Genomic DNA, 24,885 nt, shown 5'->3' on the forward strand with positions numbered 1-24,885 from the left:
TCCCACAGGAAAAAGGAAACACTGGTGCTGCTTCTGTGCACCCCCTAAAGACTAGATGTAGAAGCCTGGCAGTGTGTGGCCAGGGATAAGAGGGAGTGTGGTGGAAAAGTATTCTGTACCGTTAATAGAAGGGAATAGATGTACAATAAAACTCTTCAAATAATTGATGTAGAGCTCAAGTTATGTCTTGACCTTAGCTGGCTAAGAGTAAACCTACCCGAAATATTTTCTTCACAATACCTGGCCCCAGAGTAGTTTGAGCAATACATCTACAGTTCACAAGTACACGATTTTCCAGAAAGTTTAATGGCTTATTTAATATTTAATCATTTCAATCTGACCATATAACAGAGGAACATAGGTCTTAGGAGCAGGAGTAGGCCATTCGTCCCTTTGAGCCTGTACCACCATTCCGTAAGGTCAAGGCTGATCTGGCTGTGGTCCCAACTCCATGAGGGATTGAGAAATAGAAGGATTTGCTGATAGGTTAGATCAGCCTTGTCCAACTTTTCCACCTGGCGGGCCACATTTCAAAATTTCTCTCATTCAAAGGGCTGATGAGTAAATTTCAGAAAGATAAAGTTTGGCACAACATGAAACATGAAGTTTAAAAAAAAAAAATTAGGTATGAAAAAACCCTTGCTGAGCAAAAAAAAAACAATGAGTAATAAATAAAGATGACCATTAGAGTGTGAAAGGGTGAGTGTGTCCAGCTCACTCCCTGCCTCAGGTCTCACTCAATCACTCTCACTCACTGTGAGAGTGCATGTTGGTGTGTGGGAGTAAGGGTCAATGAGAAGCCTGAAACTGGAGTGAGCCAGATTTATGCACACGCTCTGCCCCCATGTGCATGCTCCGCTACCCCCCTTTCTGCCGACTGTGCGCTGGGTTTATTCATCTCAGTCAGGACATCGGTAAAGGTGCTACAGTCGGCCTCCTAACTGGTCCAGGGGTGGGGAGGGAGATGAATATCAGTCAGCTTTCCCTACTTCTAATTGCCATCCAATGACCCCTGGGGTTGGGAGGCTACAGGTATGGATGTTGAGTGAGAACAGAGTCGGCTCAGCTGTACTGTCGTCTTCCCACCTCTGCAAATGCAGCATTGTCTAACGTTAGTCCGATTGTGGCTAATTACATTCCTGCTTAGTAAATTAGAAAGAAACTATCGGACACAGTCATTGGCACGTGATCTCGATACTTGTACTTGCTTGGCCTATGAATGTGAACTTGAACCATTTTGTGCGTTTGTTAGTAAAATGATGAGATGAAAAGCAAAGAGTGCGAGTGGTTTTTTGATCACTCTGAGGGCTTTGAGTGGCTTTTTGATCACTTCTTTGGTCACTGATTAGTGGTAGATGTTTAAGCAAGTATACATGTGAAGTAAGTTTACCTATATTGTGTGTAATGTGTGTTATACTATAACTAGGTTATGTCGCTAAAATTCTGTCGCTCTACTCACACTTCTGGCTAGTCGGCAATTTCTAATGGACAACACTGCCATAATTGATGCATACCCTGCTGACTCTTACTGTAAAGGCTTACAGATGAAAAGTTGTCTCTTGTGCAGGGTACAACAGGGCTGCTGTCAGCAGCTTGATGAGAGAAAAAAACTGTGTAAACTGATAGACAAGGGCACAGTCAATGAAACATTATTCCCTCTGTGTTTTAGGTACAGATAATATCTAAATTGCAAACAATTGAATAAGCTTCCTGTTGAAAATATCTTTAGAATGTGATACAAAGCTCTTATTTTGAGGTTTTGTAAAGATAAAACAATGCAAGGGATTATTCATTGTGGAGGGTGTGTTGATGTTTCTGTAACATCGAAATGAAGCAAATGATAGCCAAGGTCAGCACACTCCATGGCCAAATATGCCAGAAAAATTGTGACGCTTCCCATGTTTTACTTCTTGCAAAATTACATCTCCTGGATAAGAAATCAATTCATGCAAAGGGTATGTGCTTTAATTTCCCATTTCCAGAAACAGAACTCCCCTAAACTGTCTGAGAGAAATGTTTTATTTAGGCTTAAATTTACATTTGAACACGATCCTTACAATCCACATTTGCAACATGGTTTGGAAGTTGCAAACAAAAATTACTGTTACAGATATTTATTTTTCTGTTTCCTCTTTGGGGAATCTATTGGTATGTGAGATTTTGAAGGCCATTTATTCCTTATTTTCTAAAAAAATACTTTTTTAAATCACGTTTTGCTAAAATCAATACAGATTTACTTCTAATCACACAAGCAAAGGAGTAGTTTGAGGAAATAGTATTAAAATTGGGCTTTCCAGCCCTGAAAGGAAATGACTGAGAAAGAACTTCAGGAGAAGTAATTCTTCAATCCCATGTCCCCAGCAGGAAGCTGTGATCACAGAGTGGGTGAGAGAATTTGGGGCTGTGTCATCGCCGAACCTGAACTCCCTGTGAATGTGGCTTCCCTGCTGGAGTCAGAATCAACACCACTGTCAAAGTGTGGTTAAATGCTACATAAATAGTAAATACGGAGTACTGCTCAATGACATTAGAAAGAGGCAGCAGGTTGAAAATGGCAAAAGACACACCTGGGACTAATGTCAGGAGTTCTTCACAGCAAGAAGGGGAGGCATTAGCAATGTGGTATTATCGCTGGACTAGTAATCCAGAGACCCAGGGTAATGCTCTGGGGTTCCGAGTTCAAATCCTGCCACGGGGTCATCAACAGTGCTATCAAGCGGCACTTGCTTAGCAATAACCTGCTCACTGATGTCCTGTTTGGGTTCTGCCAGGGCCACTCAGTTCCTGACCTCATTGCAGCCTTGGTTCAAACATGAACAAAAGAGCTGAACTCCCGAGGCGAGGTGAGAGTGACTGCCCTTGTCATCAAGGCCGCATTTGACAAGAGTATGGCATCAAGACGCCCGAGCAAAACTGAAGTCAATGGGAATCAGGGGAAAAACTCTCCACTGGTTGGAGTCATACCTAGCACAAAGCAAGATGGTTGTGGTTGTTGGAGGTCAGTAATCTCAGCTCCAGGACGTCACTACAAGAGTTCCTCAAAATAGTATCCTTGGCTCAACCATCGTCAGCTGCTTCATCAATGACCTTCCTTCCATCATAAGGTCAGAAGTGGGGATGTTTGCTGATGATTGCACAATGTTCAGCACCATTCGCAACTCCTCAGATACTGAAGCAGTCCATATCCAAATGCAGCAAGACATGGACAATATCCAGAACAAAAACAAAAATACCTGGAAAAACTCAGCAGGTCTGACAGCATCTGCGGAGAGGGATACAGTTGACGTTTTGAGTCCGTATGACCCTTCATCAGAACTAAGACATATAGAAATGAGATGAAATATAAGCTGGTAGAAGGGGGTGGGACAGGAGAGCTCGATAGGGTGCCAGTGATAGGTGGAGGTCAAGAAGAGACTGCCAAAGATGTCATAGACAAAAGGACAAAGGGGTGTTGACGGTGGTGATTTTATTTAAAGGATGTGCTAATGGGGACATTAAGGGAAGCAAGCTAGTGGCAGATGGCCCTAGTGCGGGTGGGGTGGGGGGAAGGGATGGAAATGAGCTAAAAGGTGGAGATGAAACAATAGATTGAAATAAATTTAAAAATAGGAGGGAAAAGAAAAAAATATAGTTGTAAAAAAAAAGATAAATTATTGGAAAAGGGGGGATCAGAAAGGGGGTGGGAATGGAGGAGAGAGCTCATGATCTGAAATTGTTGAACTCAATATTAAGTCCGGAAGACTGTAAATTATCTAGTCGGAAGATGAGGTGCTGTTCCTCCAGTTTACGTTGAGCTTCACTGGAACATTGCAGCAGGCCAAGGACAGACATGTGGGCATGAGAGCAGAGTGGTGTGTTGAAATGGCAAGTGACAGGGAGGTCTGGGTAATGCTTGCAGACAGACCGAAGGTGTTCTGCGAAGCGGTCACCCAGTCTGCGTTTGGTCTCTCCAATATAGAGGAGACCGCGTTGGGAGCAGCGAATGCAGTAGACTAAATTGAGGGAAGCGCAAGTTAAGCACTGCTTCACTTGAAAGGAGTGTTTGGGCCCTTGGACGATGAGGAGGAGGGAAGTAAATGGGCAGGTGTAACACCTTCTGCGGTTGCATGGGAAGGTGCCATGGGAGGGGGTTGACGCGTAGGGAGTGATGGAGGAGTGGACCAGGGTGTCCCGGAAGGAACGATCCCTGTGGAAAACCGCCGGGGGGGTGAAGGGAAGATGTGTTTGGTAGTGGCATCATGTTGGAGTTGGCGGAAATGGCGGAGGATGATCCTTTGAACGCTGGTGGGGCGATAATTGAGGACAAGGGGAACCCTATCATGGTGCTAGGAGGGAGAGGAAGGTGTGAGGGTGGATGCGCGGGAGATGGGCCAGACATGGTTGAGGGCCCTGTCAACTACCGTGGGTGGAAAACCTCGGTTAAGGAAGAAGGAAGACATGTCAGAGGAACTGTTTTGGAAAGTGGCATCATCAGAACAGATGCGACGGAGGCGAAGGAACTGAGAGAATGGGATGGAGTCCTTACAGGAAGCAGGGTGTGAGGAGTTGTAGTCAAGGTAGCTGTGGGAGTCGGTAGGCTTGTAATGAAACAATATCCAGGCTTGGGCTGCCAAGTTGCAAGTAACATTCGCACCACACAAGTGTCACGCAGTGACCATCTGCAACAAGAGAGAACCCAACCCTTGCCCCTTGATGTTCAATGGCATTACCATCACTGAATCCCCCACTATCAACATCCTGGGGTTACCATTGACCAGAAACTGAACTGGACATATAACTAGCCACACTCTCTCACTCAGCTTGGACATAACAGCTTTTGCGATGAGTGTGTTGATTTCAGCATCGGGTGACAGATTGCTGGTGATTGTGGAGCCTAGATATGTGAAGCTATCAACAACCTCCAGTATCACATTATGTTTATCTCTATCATTAGTTTGGTTTAAAACAAGTAGCAGCCTTTAGTGTATGTGAACCCTGGGGACAGTTATTTGACATTCCATAGGATATCTCTATTTAGAAGGGAGGAAATTTCACTCTTGCCCTTATAACATCATCCACACTATTTCTCTCCCCTAGTTAAATTACATTTTGTGCCCAAGTCTGCGAAACAGCCTGACATTTCTGACTGCCAAAAAAAAAATGCACTTGAAATATCTGCAGATTGCTCACCCCAGAACCTATATATCTTTACTTTTGTGCCAATTCTTAAGATTGACATGGATAGGGAGGCCGATACACGTTACCCTTGAACATCCATAAAAAAATCTATATTACTCCATCACAGCATCAAGCTGTTTCTTCCATGATTTCAGTGCTTTTATCTCCAATACTCGGTCAGCTGTCCATCAGTTTATGTATGACCGCTATTCAGGGTTGTGAGCTTCTGCCAAGGGTCTTCATGTGACTGAACAAACCAGTTCTCGACGTGCAGATCTTTGTGCACTTCGGCAGGACATCCCACGAGGGTAGTGGGATCCTGAATGCAGGATTTGCCTCCTTTTCCTTCCTTCTCTGCTGCCACTCTGCCTCATCATTAAGACGTTGTGAATCAATACCTGATGCAGCTTGATGGACAAGTTGTCGCCATTCTGAACGATTGGTAGGAAGTTCCTCTCGGTCATTAATATCAATGTTGCCGTGCTTTGAGGAGAGCTTCAGAGTATCTTTGAGGTGACCCCCTAGCCTCTGAGCAGCAACTGAGAACACCAAACTGTGAATCTACCAAGTCTACCCCATCTCCTGTTGCCTCTTACACTATCCTAAAACTGATGAGACATCAAAATGCAATTACCTGTTCTAAAAGCAATGATGGCAATAGACATGAATTAATGGAATTCCTCTGCAATATACAGCCAGCAGGACTTTTAAGAACCGTTTTACCAAGCCAGAGAGATCAGAGATCAAAATGCTGTATTGAAAAGCTGCAAAGAAGCTTTTCTCTCTCTCGCTCTCAAAAGTATTGTACCTGGATTTGCAAAGTAACTGTCCTGAGAAAAGAAATCTACTGGAAACCGAGATGTTTTGGGAATAAAACATAGAAATTTGCTCCATACAACTACACCCAGGAAGACAACTGAACAAAACAACCGCAATGTTGAATCACCACATCGGAACCAGCTAAAGAACAGCTAACCCTGTACCCCTTTTATTTTATCTTCTTCGCAAACTGTTTAAAAAAAACCCTTAAGCCTATCTTCTTATCTTACCACCTTTACTAGTGTGTGTGTGGGCCTAAGGAATGTGTGTGACATATGAATGGTGGTTGTGATTTACCTAGATTTTTTAAATTTGGGAAGTAGTTTCAATAAATTTATCTTTCCTTTTGTTTAAATTCAGAAAACCTGTCTGACTAATTTCTTTATAATCTGAAAGTGTACATAGTGGACTCCTGCAGTATTGGCAAAGCACATCCTCTCTAAATTCACAAAAAGACCCATTAGTGGTCAGACCTGGAGTGATATAATAGGGGAGTCATTTTTACCCCTCCTTACATGGTCATAGCATGTGTCTCATGGTCAATTGCCAACTGATGCTCACAATCTAAATTTGCACATAAAGCATAGCCATTTGATCAAGGTACTTGAATTGACGCCTGTGTAACTGTGTCTGGGCGTAAGCAACTCAGATTTCTACTGTCATTTCCTATGTGATTAATGTGATATAAAACATTGGTTATATGCATTGTATTTTCCTATTGAGCATGTGGCCATACTACTGATGTCTATGATGGTTACTTCCATTGTTAAGGCACAGTTGAAGCATCACTGTAATATTGAAGCTTTTGGATTGAACCTCCAAGATATACTCATGGCTACCTAGAGAACACTAAAAGCTAAGCATGCCTACGTTGTTTTGCTAAAATAAGTGAACTCAGGAATGATGGATTCACCACAACTATGGAGATTTGGAAAACGTTTTCACCATTCCCAGTCTACATGATAACAAATATTTTTCTTCCGATAGGTACCTTATATTAGGTCATGTAATTTGTACATCCCTGATATTAATCACTCCACCATTGATGGTCATGCTTTAAGCCACCTGTGTCCTAAACTATGGAATTTCCTCCCTGAACCTCTTGATCTCTCTACCTATCTTTCCTTTACGACATTCCCTAAAATCTACGTCTTTGACCAAGCTTTTGGTCACCTATCCTAATATCTCATTATATGATTTGGTGTCACCTTTTGTTTGATAGCTCCTGTGAAGTTCCCTTGGAACATTTTATGATGTTAAAGGCACTGTATAAAAATGCAAGTTGTTGTAATCTTTATCTAGCGCACATCTGTCATTTTTCGGATGCCACAGGCTTCAGAATGTGTGCATAAAGAACTTAAAGCAGTAAATTGCTAGATTTTGCCAAAAACCTAACTTGTTCTCTAATGCCCTTCAGCAAAGGGGAAGTTGCTACCTCTACGCATTGTAGCCTACATATGGGTAGGAGAGTAGATTCCCTTCATTGAAGGACATTAGAGAACTAGTTGGGTTGTGTTGACCTAAACCCAACTGGATGGTTGACTTCTGAAGTGGCATAGCAAGCCTTGCATTTGGAAAAACAATTTAATTAAAATATGTGCCAATACTCAAGGCAACTAGTGAGGGTCAGTAAAGGTAACCTTGCCATGTTGTCTACATGCCACAAACAAGATTTTTTTAAAAAAATAGAATTGATCCCAATGTACAGTCAACCTTGTAAAGTGCTTTGTATTTGATGTGATCTCTGTTTTGTTTTGCTACAGGCCAAGGAATTACCAACACTGAAGGACAATGATTTCCTAAATGAAGGACAGAGAATTCAAATTGGAGATGAAAACAAAAAGATGTTTTTGGACAAACTCAAGCGTGATGTTGAGGTCAGTTATCATTACAATTTACTTCGTAGAAACTGAGACCAATATAGTGCATGCAAACTGTTTCATATAGGATGTATGTTTGGTTATATGGTTACCTGACACCAGACAACGCGTTTGCCTCTTGTGCATGTTGAGTACTTGATTCCAATTTGGGATATTTGAATCTCAGAAATTGTGTCACTTAGCCATTGCTACATTCAACAATTTCTCCTTTCCTCCAAGGCAGGTAGATAGAGTTAACATTCAGATCAGCTGTGATCTAATTGAATGGCAAAATGGAATTCTGGGGTTGAATGATTTCCTCTTGTTCCCACTTGCCTATGTTCCTGACCAGAAGCTCTGACTTTGACAGTCATATTGATCCAATACTAATGCATAGTTTGGGATGTACCAGCTTTACTAGATACACGCAAGCCATAGACTGTTGCACTGTAAAGCCACTGCAGCCTTGATCTGAATGCTCCAAGTTTGCCACAATGGTCCTGTCTCTGCAAACAGCATTAATGTAGCTGGAACGAAATGTGCACCAATGGTTGTTTTTATGTTGTACTTTGGTCCATGTCGGTGAAGCCAGCTCCTGTCACATGGGCCTTGCACAGATGGTTGCGACCCAAAGAAAGACTTGTCAGTATTCACCAAGGTAAACAGTCTCTTTAGGTCTTCCAGACATGAGCCTTAGAGCGTCCCAGCAAGTTTGCTTTCAAGTTGAAGCCAGCTGCACTGACCCATTATAGGGCCTTAGCACGAATGGCACAATCTCATGTTACATAAAGGCAGCTTATAAGTATACCATGCAATGTCTGGTGCACTACAATGAGTCTGTTTTGCAACAAGGCACCATGTTAGGTGTTCATCAGAAAATACAGCAGAGTTGAAGTGCGATGTTGATTTTTTTTTTGTAATTTGATGGATTAACAAAGATAAACTCCCAGAGATAACTGAACCTATCAGCAGTCACATCCTATTGCCCCAGTGATGGCTTTGCGCAGGTACTTAAACCACCTAACTTTGCTTCATTCATTTCTTTTAATAGTTTTTAGCACAGCTGAAGATCATGGATTACAGTCTGTTAGTTGGCATCCATGATGTGGATCGTGCCGAACAAGAAGAGATGGAAGTGGAGGAGAAAGGCGACGAAGAAGATTGTGAAAATGATGGAATGGGCCATCCGGTTGGTTCATATGGAACCCCACCAGACAGTCCTGGAAACATGTTGAATTTCCCACGAATCTTTGGACCAGGAGAATTTGATCCAACAGTTGATGTATATGCTATAAAGAGCCATGACAGTAAGCAGATTGTTCTAAAGTTACAATATTTTATAAATAAAATACTTTCAGTTTAAAGATTTTTTGATACCTAACACCATTATGGGAGCAGCATTAGCACATGGGCTGTAATGCTGATCGGGAAAGACCCACTTCCACTATTTCAAGGCAACTAATAAAACTTTGCCAGTGTTGCCTACATCCCAAGAAATACTTTAAAAAAAAGAAAAAAAATTCCCCTGCTCTTCTTAGAATAATGTTTGTGTTATCAAAAAGGAAATTATTACTGGGGAAATAATTATTTATTTTCAATTCATAGTCCAGTATTTTACATGTTTTTTGTAAGATAGTGAAACGTCTAAAAGCATTTGTCAAGGAATGTCATCACTGGGAATGAAGTAATTCTCTTTGGTGTTTCTCATTAGCACTAAGCATTCACAGATCAGGTATACGAACATACAAACATAGGAATTAAGAGTGGGATTGGGCCACTTGGCCCTTCGAGCCTGTTCTGCCATTCAATTAAATCCTGGCTGACCTGATTGTAACCTCAACCCCACATTTCCACCTACCCCTGATAATCTTTCACTCCCTTGCTTATCAAAAATCTATCTGCCTCTGCCTTGAAAATATTCAAAGACTCTGCTTCCATCGCCTTTTGGGGAGTGGAGCTCCAAAGACACTCAACCCTCTGAGAGAAAAAAATTCTCCTCATCTGCCCTAAATGGGTGATCCCTTATTTTTAAACAATGACTCGTAGTACTAGATTCTGCAAGAGGAAACACTCTCCACATCGACCCTGTCAAGACCCCTCAGGATCTTATATGTTTCAATCAAGTCGCCTCTTACTCTTCTAAACTCCAGCGGATACAAGCCCAGTCTTTCCTCATAAGACAACCCACCCTCCCTGGTATTAGTTTAGTAAACCATCTCTGCACTGCTTCCAACGCATTTTGCTTCCTTCCTTAAATAAGGAGACCAATACTGTGCACAGTATTCCAGATGTGGTCTCGCCAATGTCCTGTATAGCTGAAGCACAACCTCGCTACTTTTGTATTCAATTCCCCTCGCAATCAATGATAACATCCTATTAGCTTTCCTAATAAATTGCTGTATCTGCACGCTAGCCATTTTGTGATTCATGCCCTGGGCCCCTCTGCATCTCAGAGCTTTGCAATCTCTTACGCTTTAGATAATATGCTTTTTTATTTTTTCTGCCAAAATGGACAATTTCACACTTTGCCACATTAAACTCCATTTGCCTGGTCTTTGCCCACTCAGCTAACATCCCTTTGTAGCTTCTTTGTGTCCTCTTCACCTCTTACTACCTTACCTATCTTTGTGTCATCAGCAAATTTAGCAACCATACCTTCAACCCCTTCGTCCAAGTCATTTATATAAAATGTAAAAAGTTGAGGCCCCAGCACTGATCCTTGTGGCACACCACTAGTTACATCTTTCCAACCAGAAAAGGACTCATTTATGCATACCTTCTGTTTCCTTTTAGCTAGCCAATCTTCTATCCATGCCAATATGTTACCCCCTACATCAAAAGCTTTTATTTTTTGCAATAACCTTTGATGTGGCACCTTATCACATGTCTTTTGGAAATCTAAACACAGTACATCCACTGGTTCCCTGTTATCCACAGTATGTGTTATTTTTTCAAAGAACTCCATTAAATTAGTTAAACATGATTTCCCCTTCACAAAACCATGTTGACTCTGCCTGATTACACTGAATTTTCCCAGGTGCCCTGCCACAACGCCTTTTAATAATAGCTTCGAACATTTTCCCTATGGCACATGTTAAGCTAACTGTCCTGTAGTTTCCTGCTTTCTGACTACCTCTTTTCTTGAGTTATATTTGATATTTTCCAATCTAGTGGAACCTTCGCTGAATCTAGAGAATTTTGGAAATTTAAAACCAACGCACCAACCATCTCACTAGCCATTTCTTTTAAGACCCTAGGATGAAGTCCATCAGGACCCGGGGATTTGTCAGCCTGCAACTCCAACAATTTTCTTCGTACCACTTCCCTGGTGATTGTAATTTACCCCGATTTCCTTCCTCCCTTCCATTTCCTGATTTACAGCTATTTCTGGGACATTACTTGTATCCTCTATAGTGAAGACCAATGCAAAGTACCTGTTCAACTCATCTGCCATCTCCTTAGTTTCTATTATTAATTCCCCAGACTCACTTTCTATAGGACCAATGCTCACTTTGTTAGCCCTTTTCTTTTTAAATATCCATGGAAACCCTGATTATTTGTCTTTATATTTCTAGGTAGCTTTCTTTCATACTTTAATTTTTCCTTTCTTATCAATTTTTTGGACATTTCTTTGCTGTTTTTTATATTCTGTCCAGTCTTCTGACCTGCCACCCATCTTTAGCAATTATATGCTTTTTCTTTAAGTTTGACACCATCTTTAATTTTTTTTTTGTTAACTACAGATGGTGTGTCCTTCCCTTGGAATTTGTCTTTCTCGTTGGAATGTATCTATTCTGTGCATTCTGAAATGTCCCTTTAAATGTCTGCCTCTGCATCTCTATTGACCTACCCCTTAACCTAATTTGCCAGTTCACTTTAGCCAGCTCTGCTTTCATGGCCTCATAATTGCCCTTATTGAAGTTTAAATACTACTCTTGGACCCACTCTTCTCTCCCTCAGGCTGAATGTAAAATTCAGTCATATGATCTCTGCTACCTCGGGGCACCTACACTATGAGGTCATTAATTAATCCTATCCCATCGCACCATATCAGGTCTAGTATAGCCTGCTCTCTGGTTAGTGCCAGAACGTTCTGAGAAACTATCCCGAAAACATTCTATGCGTTCCTCATCTAGGCTTCCTTTCTCCATCTGATTTTCCCAGCCTCTATGCAGATTAAAATCCCCCATGATTATCGCTGTACTTTTCTGACAAGCTCCCATTATTTCTCCTTTTATACCCTGCCCTAATGTATGGTTGCTGTTAGGGGGCCTGTATACCACATGCAAGTGACTTCTTGCCTTTATCATTTCTCATCTCTACCCAAACTATTTCTACATCCTGGTTTCCTGAACTTAGGTCACCCCTTTCATAAATGCTGACACCATCATTAATTAACTGAGCCACCCCTGCACCTTTTCCTAGACTTGTGTCCTTCCTAAATGTCACATACCCTTCAATATTCAGGTCCCAATCTATGTCATCCTGCAGCCATGCTTCTGAAATGGCTATCAGATCGTACTTTTATTTGCACACTCAGTTAATTTGCTTTGTTTTGAATGCTATGTGCATTCAGATACAGAGCCTTTGGTTTTGTCCTTTTATTATTCTTGTAACCTCTAGTCTTATCTGCTGATTTACTCTTAGGTTTGTTCTCCCTGCACTCTCTGTCCCCTCCTGTCATGGTCTATTTATCATTTCCCACATTAATACCTTTTTCTCTTGTCTTTTCTCTACTCTTTGATTTGGCACATCTTCCCAAGTTTGATTCCTTGGCCCCACTATTTCAAAGAACAAAGAAAAGTACAGCACAGGAACAGGCCCTTCGGCCCTCCAAGCCTGCGCCGATCATATTGCTTTCGTTTAAAACCCTCTCTACTTCCCTAGTTATGTGGCTTGCTAGAACACTGGCTCTAGCATGGTTCAGGCACAGACCGTCCCAACGGTACAGCCCCCACTTTCCCCAGTACTGGTGCCAGTGCCCCATGAACTGGAACCCACTTCTCCCATACCAGTCTTTGAGCCACGTCGTCATCTCTCTAATTTTATGTACCCTATGCCAATTTGCATGTGACTCAGGTAATAATCCAGTACCTTTGAGGTTCTGCTTTCTAGTTTCGTGCCTAGCTCCTCAGAACCTCTTTCCTAGTTCTACCTATGTCATTGGTACCTACATGGACCACGACAACTGGATCATTCCCCTCCCACTGTAAGCTCCTCTGCAGCCCTGAGCAGATGTCCCAAACCCCGGCACTGGGCACACAACGCAGCCATCTGGACTCTCGTCCTTTGCTGCAGAGAACAGTATCAATCCCCCTCACTATAATGTCCCCTACTATCACCACACTTTTTTTTGCCCTTCCCACTTGAATGGCTTCCTGTATCGCGGTGCCATGGTCAGTTTGCTCATCCGCCCTCCAGCCCCCACTCTCATCCAAACAAGCTGAGAGAACCTCAAACCTATTGGATAATTGCAAAGGCTGAAGCTCCTGCACTCCTAAATAGCAGAGCACTGTGGGTGTATCTACACTATGCAGCCTGCAACAGGTTAAGAGGCAGATCCTCTCCGCCTTCAAGGGCAGTTAGGGATAGGCAATAAATGCTGGCCTGGCCAGGGATGTCCATATCCAACGAATGAATGAACGACAGGGAAGTCTAATGCAAAATGGTGCTCCCTCTGCGTGTGCCTTAATCCCAACTCTAGAAACACTGACTCAGATACCGTGGGCTGGATTTTTATGTTAGAGGTGGGCGATGGGAGTTGGGTAATTTTCCAGCTCACCACGCCCACCTCAGGAAATGCCTTGAAAGGTACGAATTTTGTTTGGGAGGGGTGGGTATGCGCTGGAGTCGGGCCCTCTGACCCTGGAAACTGTTTGGTGCTGGGGGGGACCTGGTTAAAAGGCCTGCCTCGGTGCTCTTGTACTTAGACCCTATTGTTTTGTTAATAACAGGTCCTCGAGTCCTCACCCTTCACATTCCCTCACCCCCACTCCCCATGCCCTATTGATGCCAACCCACCTCCTCAGGGGCTTCAGTCTAAGTGAAGTTTTCCTGAAATCCTTATTGGATATTAGTGACTTTCTTATATTTATCTGTTTTAAATTGATTTTCCACGGATCCAGATCTTATGTTGAAAGAAATGCCATGTTAGTGCTGGCTTCCAATTGCCTAGATTCGGCACAGTTCCAAAATAAAATGACTAAATTCACTTAGACCAGCAAGCGTTAAGGCCAGCCTTTCACTGAGTCTTCCTGACAGCCAGCGCTAACAAGCGTGGCACTTGTTAATTCTTGGCTGTGCAAAGTTTGAGTGTTGGAAACAGGTGGAACTAGCACTGGTTTCATTCAGTATAAAAGTAGCTGAATTGCCTTGTCTTATTTTTTTGCCCTTTCTCTTGTTTATTTTGAAGGAATTACACCAAAGCATTGTATCACTTTGACTCCACATCTGCACTTATGTTGGTCTTAAAATATCTCAGCTGCTCGGTTTTAAATATATCCTAAAGCCCTGGAATTCCTTCCCCAAGCCTCTCCGCCTCTCTTCACCTCTCTCCTCCCTTAAGGTGTTGTTTAAAACCTCCCTGTCTGCCCAAGCCTTTGGTCACCTGTCCTCATATCATCACATCTGGCTCGGTTTGATAATGCTCCCTGTGAAGCGCCTTGGGAAATTTTACTATGTTAAAGGCGGAATCCAAATGCAATTTGTTAATTTTTGTGAGATGGGATCTGATTAAGAACGAGGTGACTCTGAACAACGCACCTCATCCTAGCTTTGGCTATTTAGCATTTTACACGTTTGTGGTATCGCAGCTTAGCAGTGTGTGGTGTAAGTGTTAATTGAGGCTTATTGCTTCCAGCTGTACATTTGTTTTCATTGACTTTTATGAGTTTGTTGCATTTGGCAAGCAAAATGAGGTGCACTGTCAGAGCTAATGGAGAATACTGTTTATCTTGGTCTTTTCTCCTGTACTATAACATCAGCAGTCACTATGGGATATCAGGTCAAAGACAGTGGCAAAATTTGTTTGATGCTTGGTGCTGGAGGCCTGAGAATTGCTGCTGTCTAATGTATATCTCCTGTTTTAGAGTCTGCTGCTGCCTCTGAAGGGCCAGGTTTGCCTGGTGGAGGGGACGGTGGGGGGACGGGGTGTGGAAGGAAGGTAGCAGAGTGGAATTTGACTTTTCAGAAACTAGGTGCTCGTTGTATAGTAGGAGATTCTGTAAATTTCTTCTGACCTTTAGACTCTCAAAAATATACCTCGGCATGCGGGCGCGGGCACGGGCCCGACACACACACGAGCGTGAAATAGCGCGCGATGATGTCGGGCGAGCGTCCTGACATCATCACCCAGGTGTGCCCGGTAGCCGGCAGCGCGCCCACCAACAGTTAAGAGGGCTGTTAAGCCCATTCATAAATTAGTTGAACTGAATTTTTCCCTGCAGTTCCAACCTTACGGTTGGTGGGCGGGCGATAAGGCCAAGCGTCCTTTGGAATTTTGAGGAAACCTCACCCACGGGCGGGATGAGGTTTCCGATGTTAATTAAAAATAAAGTCGAAATTTTTAAACCTCATTCCTAACGTGTCCCTGCTCATGTGACAGAGTCACGTGAGGGGACGTGTTTTCCCTTTTTTTTCCTTAAAACTTCATTTTTGCATGTGAAAAATCTTCGGCTCCCTGAGGCAGCTTTGTGCCTTCAGGGAGCTTTCACTAAGCGCACATGCGCTGACTCCTGCACTCGCCCTCCTCTTCACCCACCCACCCCCACCCTCCCCGGCAGCACTGAACGTTTCAGCGCGTGATTCATACTGACTGGCCGTTAATTGGTCAGCCAGCGTGAAATTGCAGGCGGTGGACTGTTGGGCGGGCCCGGGAACAGCCGCACGACGAGGAGAAAATCTTCCCCATGATCTTATTTTAAAACATTGTCACGCTGGAGATGCATAGCAACTCACATCAGCACCTGCAAAGTCAAGAGAGATTAACATAGCAGGTGTGAAACTTGGGTTAAAGTTTTAAATAAGATTGGTGGAGCGGTTCCTGTTAAGACTGCCATCTGAAATCGTTTTGTTTTTTCTTTCAGAGCCGCAGTGGTTGGTTTCAGCATTTTCTATATTTATTTCAGATTTCGCCTTTGGCCTTTTTCTTGTATCTGTTTTTTTAAAATTATAACCATTATTCAGATTTTTCTAATGTTTTATTTTAAATAATTCAGCATCCCAGTGCAGTGTTGAGGCAGTGCTACATCTTGTTGTGTCCCACCTGCCTATTTTGGCGGTTGTGAAAGGTTCCAAATGGCTTCATCCTTCGCTGTCGCTGGGTCAAAACCCTGGAACTCCCTCCCTAACAGCACTGTGGGTGTACCTACACCACAGGGACTGCAGCGGTTCAAGAAGGCAGCTCGCCACCACCTTCTCAAGGGCAACTAGGAATGGGCAATAAATGCTGGCCCAGCCAGCGAAGCCCACATCCCAAGAACGAATTAAAAACAAAACAGCAAAATTCAACCAAGAGCAGGCAGATCCCCTGCCAGTGCCACAGCCACTTTCCTCCCTCAGCCAACACCAGCTAAAAAAACAGTTTAATTGATCACTCATCACGTTGCTCTTTGTGGGATCTTGTTCTGCAGAAAATTTGTGAGAATCGCTCCTGATTTGCCTAAACAAACAGCAAACGTGTCTTGACCCGTATTGCAAAGCACTTTCCCCTGTGATCCACAGGGATCACCAGCAATCTGCTCAAAAAACGACAAATTAGAACGATGATCGTAGTAATTGAGTACTACGTTGGCACACCCTGCAATTAGCATTAAAAAAAATTTGTGAACGGGTTAAAAGGTAACAGTTGGACAAAATATATATTTAGGCAGAACCATGGGAAATGAAATTTGATGCAGGTTAGTAAATAATGAGTTTAGGATGGAAAAAGAGGCATCATGTGTATCACATGAATAGTGTTGAAATAGATGAGGATGATGCTGAAAAAAAGTCCGAGGTTCCTTAACAGACTCCGTGTTAAACGTATCCATCCAGCACCCAGAACAGCAACAACAAACCTAACTCAAAGTCAGACTGCATAGCTAAAACATTAGAATTTAAGTTAGAGCAGTTAGCGGTCAAAATTTATAATCCTACATCAGACCATACCTTAAAAATTCTGTCCAGTTCATGTTGTTAAGAAGCAAGGTAGATGTCCAAGGACAATGACTGGTCCCTATTGTTGGGTCTGAGTTATGAGGGAAAAATGGAGATACTTGGGCTTTACAGGTGGGTTAGGAGCTATCTTCTAGAAGTATATAAAAATTATTAAGGGAGTGAAAGAAGTAAACCTTGAATATTGTTTTAAATTAGAGGAGTAGAGCAAGGGGACACGGGTTCAGATTAGTAAAAGGTCATTTTAGGACAAATGCCTTATTCATTTAAGAGTTTATTGTGGAATAAACTTCCAGGAAGAATATGGTGCCAAAACAACAACATATATTTATATATTTATACAGTATAAAACAAAGGAAGAGGAGATGCAGGAACAGAGGAGCCTCGGTGTATAAGTACATAGGTGATTGAAGATGGCAGGGCATTTTGAGAGAGCAGTTCATGAAGCATATTGTATCTTAGGCTTTATTAATAGGGGCATTGAGTACAAGAGTAAGGAGGTCATGTTAAACTTGTATAAGACACTAGTTACACCTCATCTGGAGTGCCACATCCAGTTCTGGGCACCATACTTGAGGAAGGATGTGAAAGCATTGGAGAGAGTGTAGAGGAGATTCACAAGAATGATTCCAGGCATAAAGAGCTGTAGCTATGAGGATAGATTGGAGAGGTTGGGACTGTTTTCCTTGGAGAAAAGAAGGCTGAGAAGAGACTTGATAGAGGTTATCCAAGATCCTGAGGGGTATGGACAGAATAAATAGTGAGAAACTGTTCCCACTCAACATCAAGGACTAGAGGGCACAGATTCAAAATAATTGGCAAAAGGAATAAATGTGATGTGAGGAAAAAATCTTTCACCCAGAGGGTGGTTGGAGTCTGGAACGAACTTCCTGAGAGGCAGGTTCGATCGAGGTATTCAAAAGGGAATTGGATTGCTGCCTGGAAAGAAATAATGTGCAAGGTTACGGGATAAGGCAGGGAAGTGGGGCTAAGTAGAAAGCTCTTTCAGAGAGCCAGTGCAGACTCGATGGGCAGAATGGCCTCCCTCTGCACTGTAAAGATTCTGTGATTCTTTAACGTAATTAAACGTCTCATGGCGCTTCACAGGAGTTTTATAAAGCAAAATTAGACACTGAGCCACTTGTGCAATATCAGGGCAGATGGGTAAAAGCTTAAACAGAGGTAGGTTTAAGAAGGGTATTGGAGGAAGAAAACGAGGTGGAGAAGTTTAGAGAGGAAATTCCAAAGCTTTGGGCCCAGGCAGCTGAAAACATGGCCACCAGTGGTGAAGCAATTGAAATCAGGGATGCTCAACAGGCCAGAATTAGATGAGCATAGATATCTTGGAGGGTTTTGGGGTTGAAGGAGATTACAGAGATGGGGAGGGGGCTGACCATGAAGGGATTTGAAACTAAGGACGAGAATTTTAAAATCAAGGTATTTCTTGATGGAACCAATGTAGTCAGAGCACAGGGTTGGTGTGAGTAAGGACACTGGCACCAGAGTTTTGGAGACCCCAAGTTTATGAAGGGAGACCAGCCAGGATTGCACTGGAATAGTTCTGGATATAACAAAGGCATAGATGAAGGTTTCAGCAGCAGATGAGCTGAGGCAGGGGCAAAGTCAGATTATATTATGGAATAAAAACAAAAAATGCTGGAAAAGCTCAGCAGGTCTGGCAGCATCTATGGAGAGAGAAACCGAGTTAACGTTTTGAGTCCGTATGACTCTTCTTCAGATATTATGGACGTGGAGATAGGCTGGGAACACTTAAGAACTGATTGAATGATACAATGAGAGGGACTTCAGGATGCTTCTGTGCGAATTAAAGTGGGGTTGAATGGCATTCCATGTCTTTAGTCATTGGTCAGGGATACTTCGTTAAGATGTGAAAGGAGCTGTGATAGTGGAGTGGTTAAGATACTAGATTGGCAGCCTGGAAGCTCTTGAGTTCAACCATAACAAAGTGTGAAATAAAACTCGATGCATCTGGCAAAAGGCTGGTGAAAGCTGTCGGATTGCTGACCCTGTGTCACTAATGTCCTTCCAGGTAGGGAAATTTGCTACCTCTACCCAGCCTTCCTAAATGGGAGCCCAGCAGTCAATTCTTAATGTCCGCTGAAGGGGCCTAATGATCCACTCCAATTTAATATCAGTCACTTGAAGATTAAAAAAAAGGTCTCGAGAACAAAATGTTTTTTGAAAAAAAAATGAGAGCCAGGCAACATGCTGTGAAAAATCCGAGCGCAATGTGTGGCAGAGTAATTAGGGAACCATGAAGGGCAGCAGGTGGACTTGACTTTTCTGCAGTCACTAATGGAGATGCTGAGCCTGTTGGAAACGAGCTTGTTGGGGAGTCATTAACAAGTGGACAAATAACATGATTGCTTAGAATTAAATAAAATGGGTAATTTTACTTTGAACATCTGTAAGCCAGATGCTCTGTATATTGTTCTTGCTTCAAAAGATTGGGTTTAAATTGAATAAAGCTATTTGGAAAATTATAAGTTCAGAGGAGCGCATTGGTACAACCTCCCTATAGGGGCAGGATGGGTGGTGACCTTTGAGAGTTGTTGTCGATGGGTGGTCTCTGATACAGGTTTTATGCCTGAAATATTCATCTGATTTGTGGTTATCGCTGCAACTTGGTGGTCCTGAGTTGTATTTTAAAGTTGTATAAGAATCTATTTCCTCAGGTATATTAATAAGTGAGGTCATGTCATATACAAAATCGGTGCTTGCCTGCTGAAGTGTTGAAGCTTTTTTGTTATTATGTAAAATGAGTATGTGGTTTTAAAAGTACGGGCATCGTTTGATAGTCCTCTACTTATTTTACTTAGATTTTGACTCAGCTGGCAGTCTACTCGATTCTGGGCCTTAAGTGTCATTCTGGCACACAAGGCCATTCAGCCCATCAAGTCCATGTCAGCTCTCCATGGAGCAATCTAGTCAGTTCCATTTCCCTGCTCTATCCCTGTAGCCCTGCAAGTTTATTTCCCTCAAGTGCCCACCCAGTTTCCTCTTGAAATCATTGATCATCTTCGAGTTCCAGGTCGCACCACTCACTGCGTTAAAAAAATTAAATTCTTCCTTACATCACCACCACCACCCCCACCCCACCCACCCCTGCACCTTAAATCTGTGTCCCCCAGTCCTTGCACCATCAGCTAATGGGAACAGCTTTCCTAGTCTACCTCGTCTAAACCTGTCATAATCTTGTACACCTCTATCAGATCTCCCTTCAATCTCCAGTGCCCCAAGGAGATGATATAATGTTATAATTTAGATGGGAGCAAGGAGGCTCTATGAATACTAATCCATTTGAAAAGGGCACCTTAAACCAAGAACGCTTGAGAATAGCTTATCTATTTATCCAGTAGAGGGTAGAATTTGCTATGCATATAGCTGTAGTATTCAGGTCAGGTGACCAGCTAGCATTCGGCGATCTGCAGTTTATTTTAACATTACAAAGAGCTGCGTAATAAGGAAGGGGTTGTTACAACCGTGGTTCTGCTGCAATTATGTGGATTGTTTTGGTTTTACTTTAAATTTCACAAGCCATGGGCTTTTTGATTTGGCTCTGTCATTGCCAACATTTCCAGTGTAATTGCTAATGATGCAGGCACGGTTGTCATGGTGATGACTGGAAACTCTAATCTGAGTGACCATCGTCACAGAAATTGTGGTTAGCCAATTAGACGGTGTGCTTGAAACATATGCAGCATACTAGCTGCTCTGTTCCATCTCCCACTGCCACCCACCAGGGTCTTGGAGAATTGCATGAATGTTCCGGAGATCTGCAAATGTAAATGAGCAAAGTTATTGTGCACCAAACTGTTGGAAGAAGCATGTGTATTGTAGTGCTGGTATCATAACTGCATTGTAATAGTCTTGTTCTCTAATGTCAGTAATACTGGCTAATTTTCCAGATGCACCAAGAAAAGAAGTTTTCTTTATGGCGATAATTGACATTTTAACTCACTACGATGCAAAGAAGAAAGCTGCCCATGCTGCCAAAACAGTCAAACATGGGGTAAGTACATCACCCGTGATAACTACATCGGAAAACTTTGCTGGAGAGGTGCATTTAGATGGGGTAGGAGCACTTTAGAGCACCAGGCTATGTTTTCTTCCATTCACAGATGTTAACAATGAGTATAAAATGAAGAAACCCACTTGTCAGCTTCTCATCATTGTCTGTTGAGCGTCAGTTTGACTGAGGGTAGCACCCTTGCCACTTGATTCATCAGGTTGTGCGTTCAAGGCCCACTCCAGACACTTGAGCGTATTGTCTAGGCTGACGCTTCAGTGCAATACTGAGGGAGGCCTGCACTGTCAAAGGTGCCTTCTTTCAGCTGAGGTGTCAATATCGTGCTAATGACATACAAGGAATAGCTACGCAATTGTTCCTGTAGGAGCTGAGCTCAAATCCAGTCTTCGCATATTACTCAAGAATTATTAAGTTCTCAGCTCTGCATGCTGTTACCAATGCTTTCTAGGTCTTAATCACTCTTTCTCCACATTCCTTTTTCACTTGCTGTTTCAATTGTTCTTTCCCTCACACTCAGTCACTCTCTCTCTCAAACTCCTCTGTGTCTCACTGTCTCAATCGTTTTTTCACTCAAGTTTTTCTCTCTCACTGTCTCACTTGCTCTTTAAAACACTGGTAGTGGAGAGAGTGAACATTTGATGAGTACTAGGCTTGTGTATCAAGAATGGTCAAAATGTGGACTGTGTCTGGGGAACCTGAGTGTCAGTATGATCAGGAGAGGAGGGGACACAACAAGAAAATAAACTAAGATAAAAGCAAAAAACTGCGGATGCTGGAAATCCAAAACAAAAATAAAAATAACCTGGAAAAACTCAGCAGGTCTGGCAGCATCTGCGGAGAGGAACACAGTTAACGTTTCGAGTCCGTATGACTCTTCAACAGTTCTGTTGAAGAGTCATATGGACTCGAAACATTAACTGTGTTCCTCTCTGCAGATGCTGCCAGACCTGCTGAGTTTTTCCAGGTATTTTTATTTTTGTTTTTAAGAAAATAAATTATTTATTTTGATATGTGTGGTGCTGTTAACTGCCAATTAGAACAGCCCAGCCCTATCTTTGTATCTGCATGACTTTGTAATATATTAACAGCCAATTGATATTTTACTTCTAACATTTTTAGACGCACATAATAGTGCGCATTTCAAGCCAGGATGGAAAGCTACAGCCACATTACTTTGTGATTTGATTAGAGGGTTGATAATTGTGCTGTTGTTCTATTAAAGGAGCAGAAGTACACAATTGCAAATTTAACAGCAAAAATCAAGTCAGATAAGCATTTATTTTTTCATTTACTGCATTACAGTATAAAGAGAATGTTGGTGAATATTAGCAGTCTCAAAGCTAATGGCACAACTGAGTCAGCCACTAAGTTTATGCTTTTTCTTTCCTGTTTTTGTGTAACTTAGGGGAAATTTTGCTGTCTGTCAATAACTTTGAGGAGATGGGGGGATAAAGTGCGTGAATGTGTGCACGTGGCTGTCAGGTGTGAATCAGATCGGGCTAATCTATGATTCTTTACACAGATTGAACATGTTTGATGCTCATTGTCTAGCTTCATTTGTGAAGAATAAGCTACCGAAGCCAACTGAATCCTGGGGAACTGTACCACAGAATGAGTCAGTGCCCTTGGGGGATAAGATTGAAGAATAGGTCCGGTGGTGGGGGAGAAATATCTTTGGGGGCAGGGTGAATAAATGATTAATTTCTTTGTTTCTACTAGTTACAGTTTCTTGAAGAAAATTACAGTCATTTTAATTCTCAATTTCTTGTCTGTGCTGGTCAAGGGTTCATGGTTTTTCATCTTTTAGATTAACACCTTATTTGTTTGTGTGTTGCAGGCTGGTGCCGAGATCTCCACAGTTAACCCCGAACAGTACTCAAAGCGTTTCTTAGAATTTATGTCTAACATCATAACATAGTGCCCCTGCAGACACACATGACACGCACAATGAGAGACTACCAATGAGTAGCGAATGCAGGAACGTGGAAGCTGAGGACACTGTAGTGGTGCGTGCAGTATTCAGTGTGCAGAGACTAATCTCCAAATTGCATCCTTTGGAAATAAAACAACAAAAACACAACAAAAAAAAAAGAAACTTACCGGCAAACCTGCATTGCCTCAAATGTTGTATTGCTCTTGAAGTTTTCCCTGCCATGTATTCTGAGTGTGTCTTTACTGGCAGTAGCTTCAGTGGCACTCCGTTAGCCATGATGAGACATACTGTACGATCTTAAAACAGAAGGTGGGCACTTGCACACAGTGAAGGACGACGGGCACTTTGACAATGGCAAGAATCACTTTTTTTTACGATTCATATATTGTCCTAATGGAGCAAAGGCACGGTATTGTTTGCGTGTATCTTTGTGACGCTGCACTCATCCCAACCCTGATTATGCCATTGCCGGGCCTTTGCCATGCTGTTTCTCAAATATTTTAAGTTGCCATATTGTCTAATCGCAAAAAAAAAGGACTTTAGCAATGTTATCAATAAACCAACGCAACTATATATAAGCTATTGTTTGTTGAGGGTGGGTGGGTATGGGAGGGAGGGGGAAATGTTTACTTAAGCAAAGATTTACAATAGGATGCCTCATATCCAGATTTCCTGAGCCTGTATCTGGTTATGCAGCCTGTAGAGTGGCCACCAATCCATCAGATGTGATTTGGGTAAATTGATTGGCTTTGTGGCATTCCTAATGTATTCTAAACGTTTACTTTTTTTTGTTACTTGGCAGGAGGGCTTGCGTTTACTTTGATGTGAGCTATTTGGCTTTTTAAGAGAGTACAGTCTGTAATTGTGCTTTAAGCTAATTTTTTTTGGACGATGTGTCATTCTGTCTGCTAGGTCAATAGACATGAGTAAAAAGTGATTTTTTTTTTAAAAAGAAGAGCTAATTCCTTTGTAAGGGACTGTTTTTAAAAGACTCAAATTCTTTTGACAAAGTATTGCTATTCGCTGTTGAATCTGATGTTACAAAGAGGTAGCTGTGACAATAATGTTACTTGGTAGTGTTTTTGTAAAACTACCTGATTGTCAATTTTTGAATCCTTAACAAGCCTGAAATATTACAAAAATGCTGTGGCAATATTGTGCTGTTTTAGTTAAAAAGAACTTTCTGGATATATGAAAACAAAATATGCTGACAGCAAGCATTAAATTTGAACCATTTAATTTGTTGCTTGCAGAAACCATAGAAGGAATTGATTGGCACTTTAACCCTTTAAATAACAGAATTTCATGTATGCTGTTAATAATGTGTAGCAGAACAGATATTAAAGGAGGGATACTGAAGGTGAGCTTAGTCTGCACTTGGTGGTGACTAAGTGATCACATAGATTTGTACATGTCTAAAACCAATGAACTTAATGTTTGAACCCTCACTAACCTATTATTTTCTATGGATTGTTTTTAATACATAACCCTTCTTTACTAAAAGGACAGTGGCCATTTTATTAAGTGATCAGGCAAGTTTATAATTGAGAACAGTAGACGTAGGATGTTAGAGGTGCGATGATTACAGGGGATAAATAGAAATGCACCTTCTGACACCCTGTGTTGTTGGGAAAAAATGTACAATTCATTGCACTGTGTATGTTATAATAGAGATTCTAGTGCAGCTGTAGCTAACTCAAAATTGTAAAGGATGAAAAAAGGAACATTAAAATTATTGTCTAAATTCAGTTGCATCAGGATAAGTGCACATCTGATCCAAGCTTTGATTTTCAGAGTACCAAATGATTTTTTTGTCTTCACTTATGTAGAGTTCCTGATGCAGGCATAACTCCTGTGTATAATCTTAACCCATGCATGAAATGCTCTAGTTAATCAGCAGCTCTATTATTCTT

The 24,885-nt window shown here is 42.0% G+C and overlaps 1 protein-coding gene across 4 annotated transcripts in view; it reads left to right on the forward strand.

Annotated features, from left to right (window-relative positions):
* The window catches only part of LOC144667848 (phosphatidylinositol 5-phosphate 4-kinase type-2 beta), a 96,524-nt gene extending 72,980 nt beyond the window's left edge, over window positions 1–23,544 (forward strand). For 2 of the 4 annotated variants that reach the window (XM_078529371.1, XM_078529369.1), the window contains 4 exons: window positions 7,740–7,853; window positions 8,887–9,142; window positions 20,897–21,021; window positions 22,877–23,544. In XM_078529371.1, coding sequence (XP_078385497.1) covers window positions 7,740–7,853; window positions 8,887–9,142; window positions 20,897–21,021; window positions 22,877–22,957 — 576 coding nt within the window. In that variant the 3' untranslated portion in view covers window positions 22,958–23,544. The remainder of the gene's footprint in view (window positions 1–7,739; window positions 7,854–8,886; window positions 9,143–20,896; window positions 21,022–22,876) is intronic. The other 2 variants (XM_078529372.1, XM_078529370.1) reach the window with 1 other exon arrangement.
* Window positions 23,545–24,885: the final 1,341 nt, after the last annotated feature.

Source organism: Cetorhinus maximus, chromosome 25 (assembly GCF_964194155.1).
Source record: "Cetorhinus maximus chromosome 25, sCetMax3.hap1.1, whole genome shotgun sequence".
In the NCBI taxonomy this organism is placed as follows: Eukaryota; Metazoa; Chordata; class Chondrichthyes; order Lamniformes; family Cetorhinidae; genus Cetorhinus; species Cetorhinus maximus.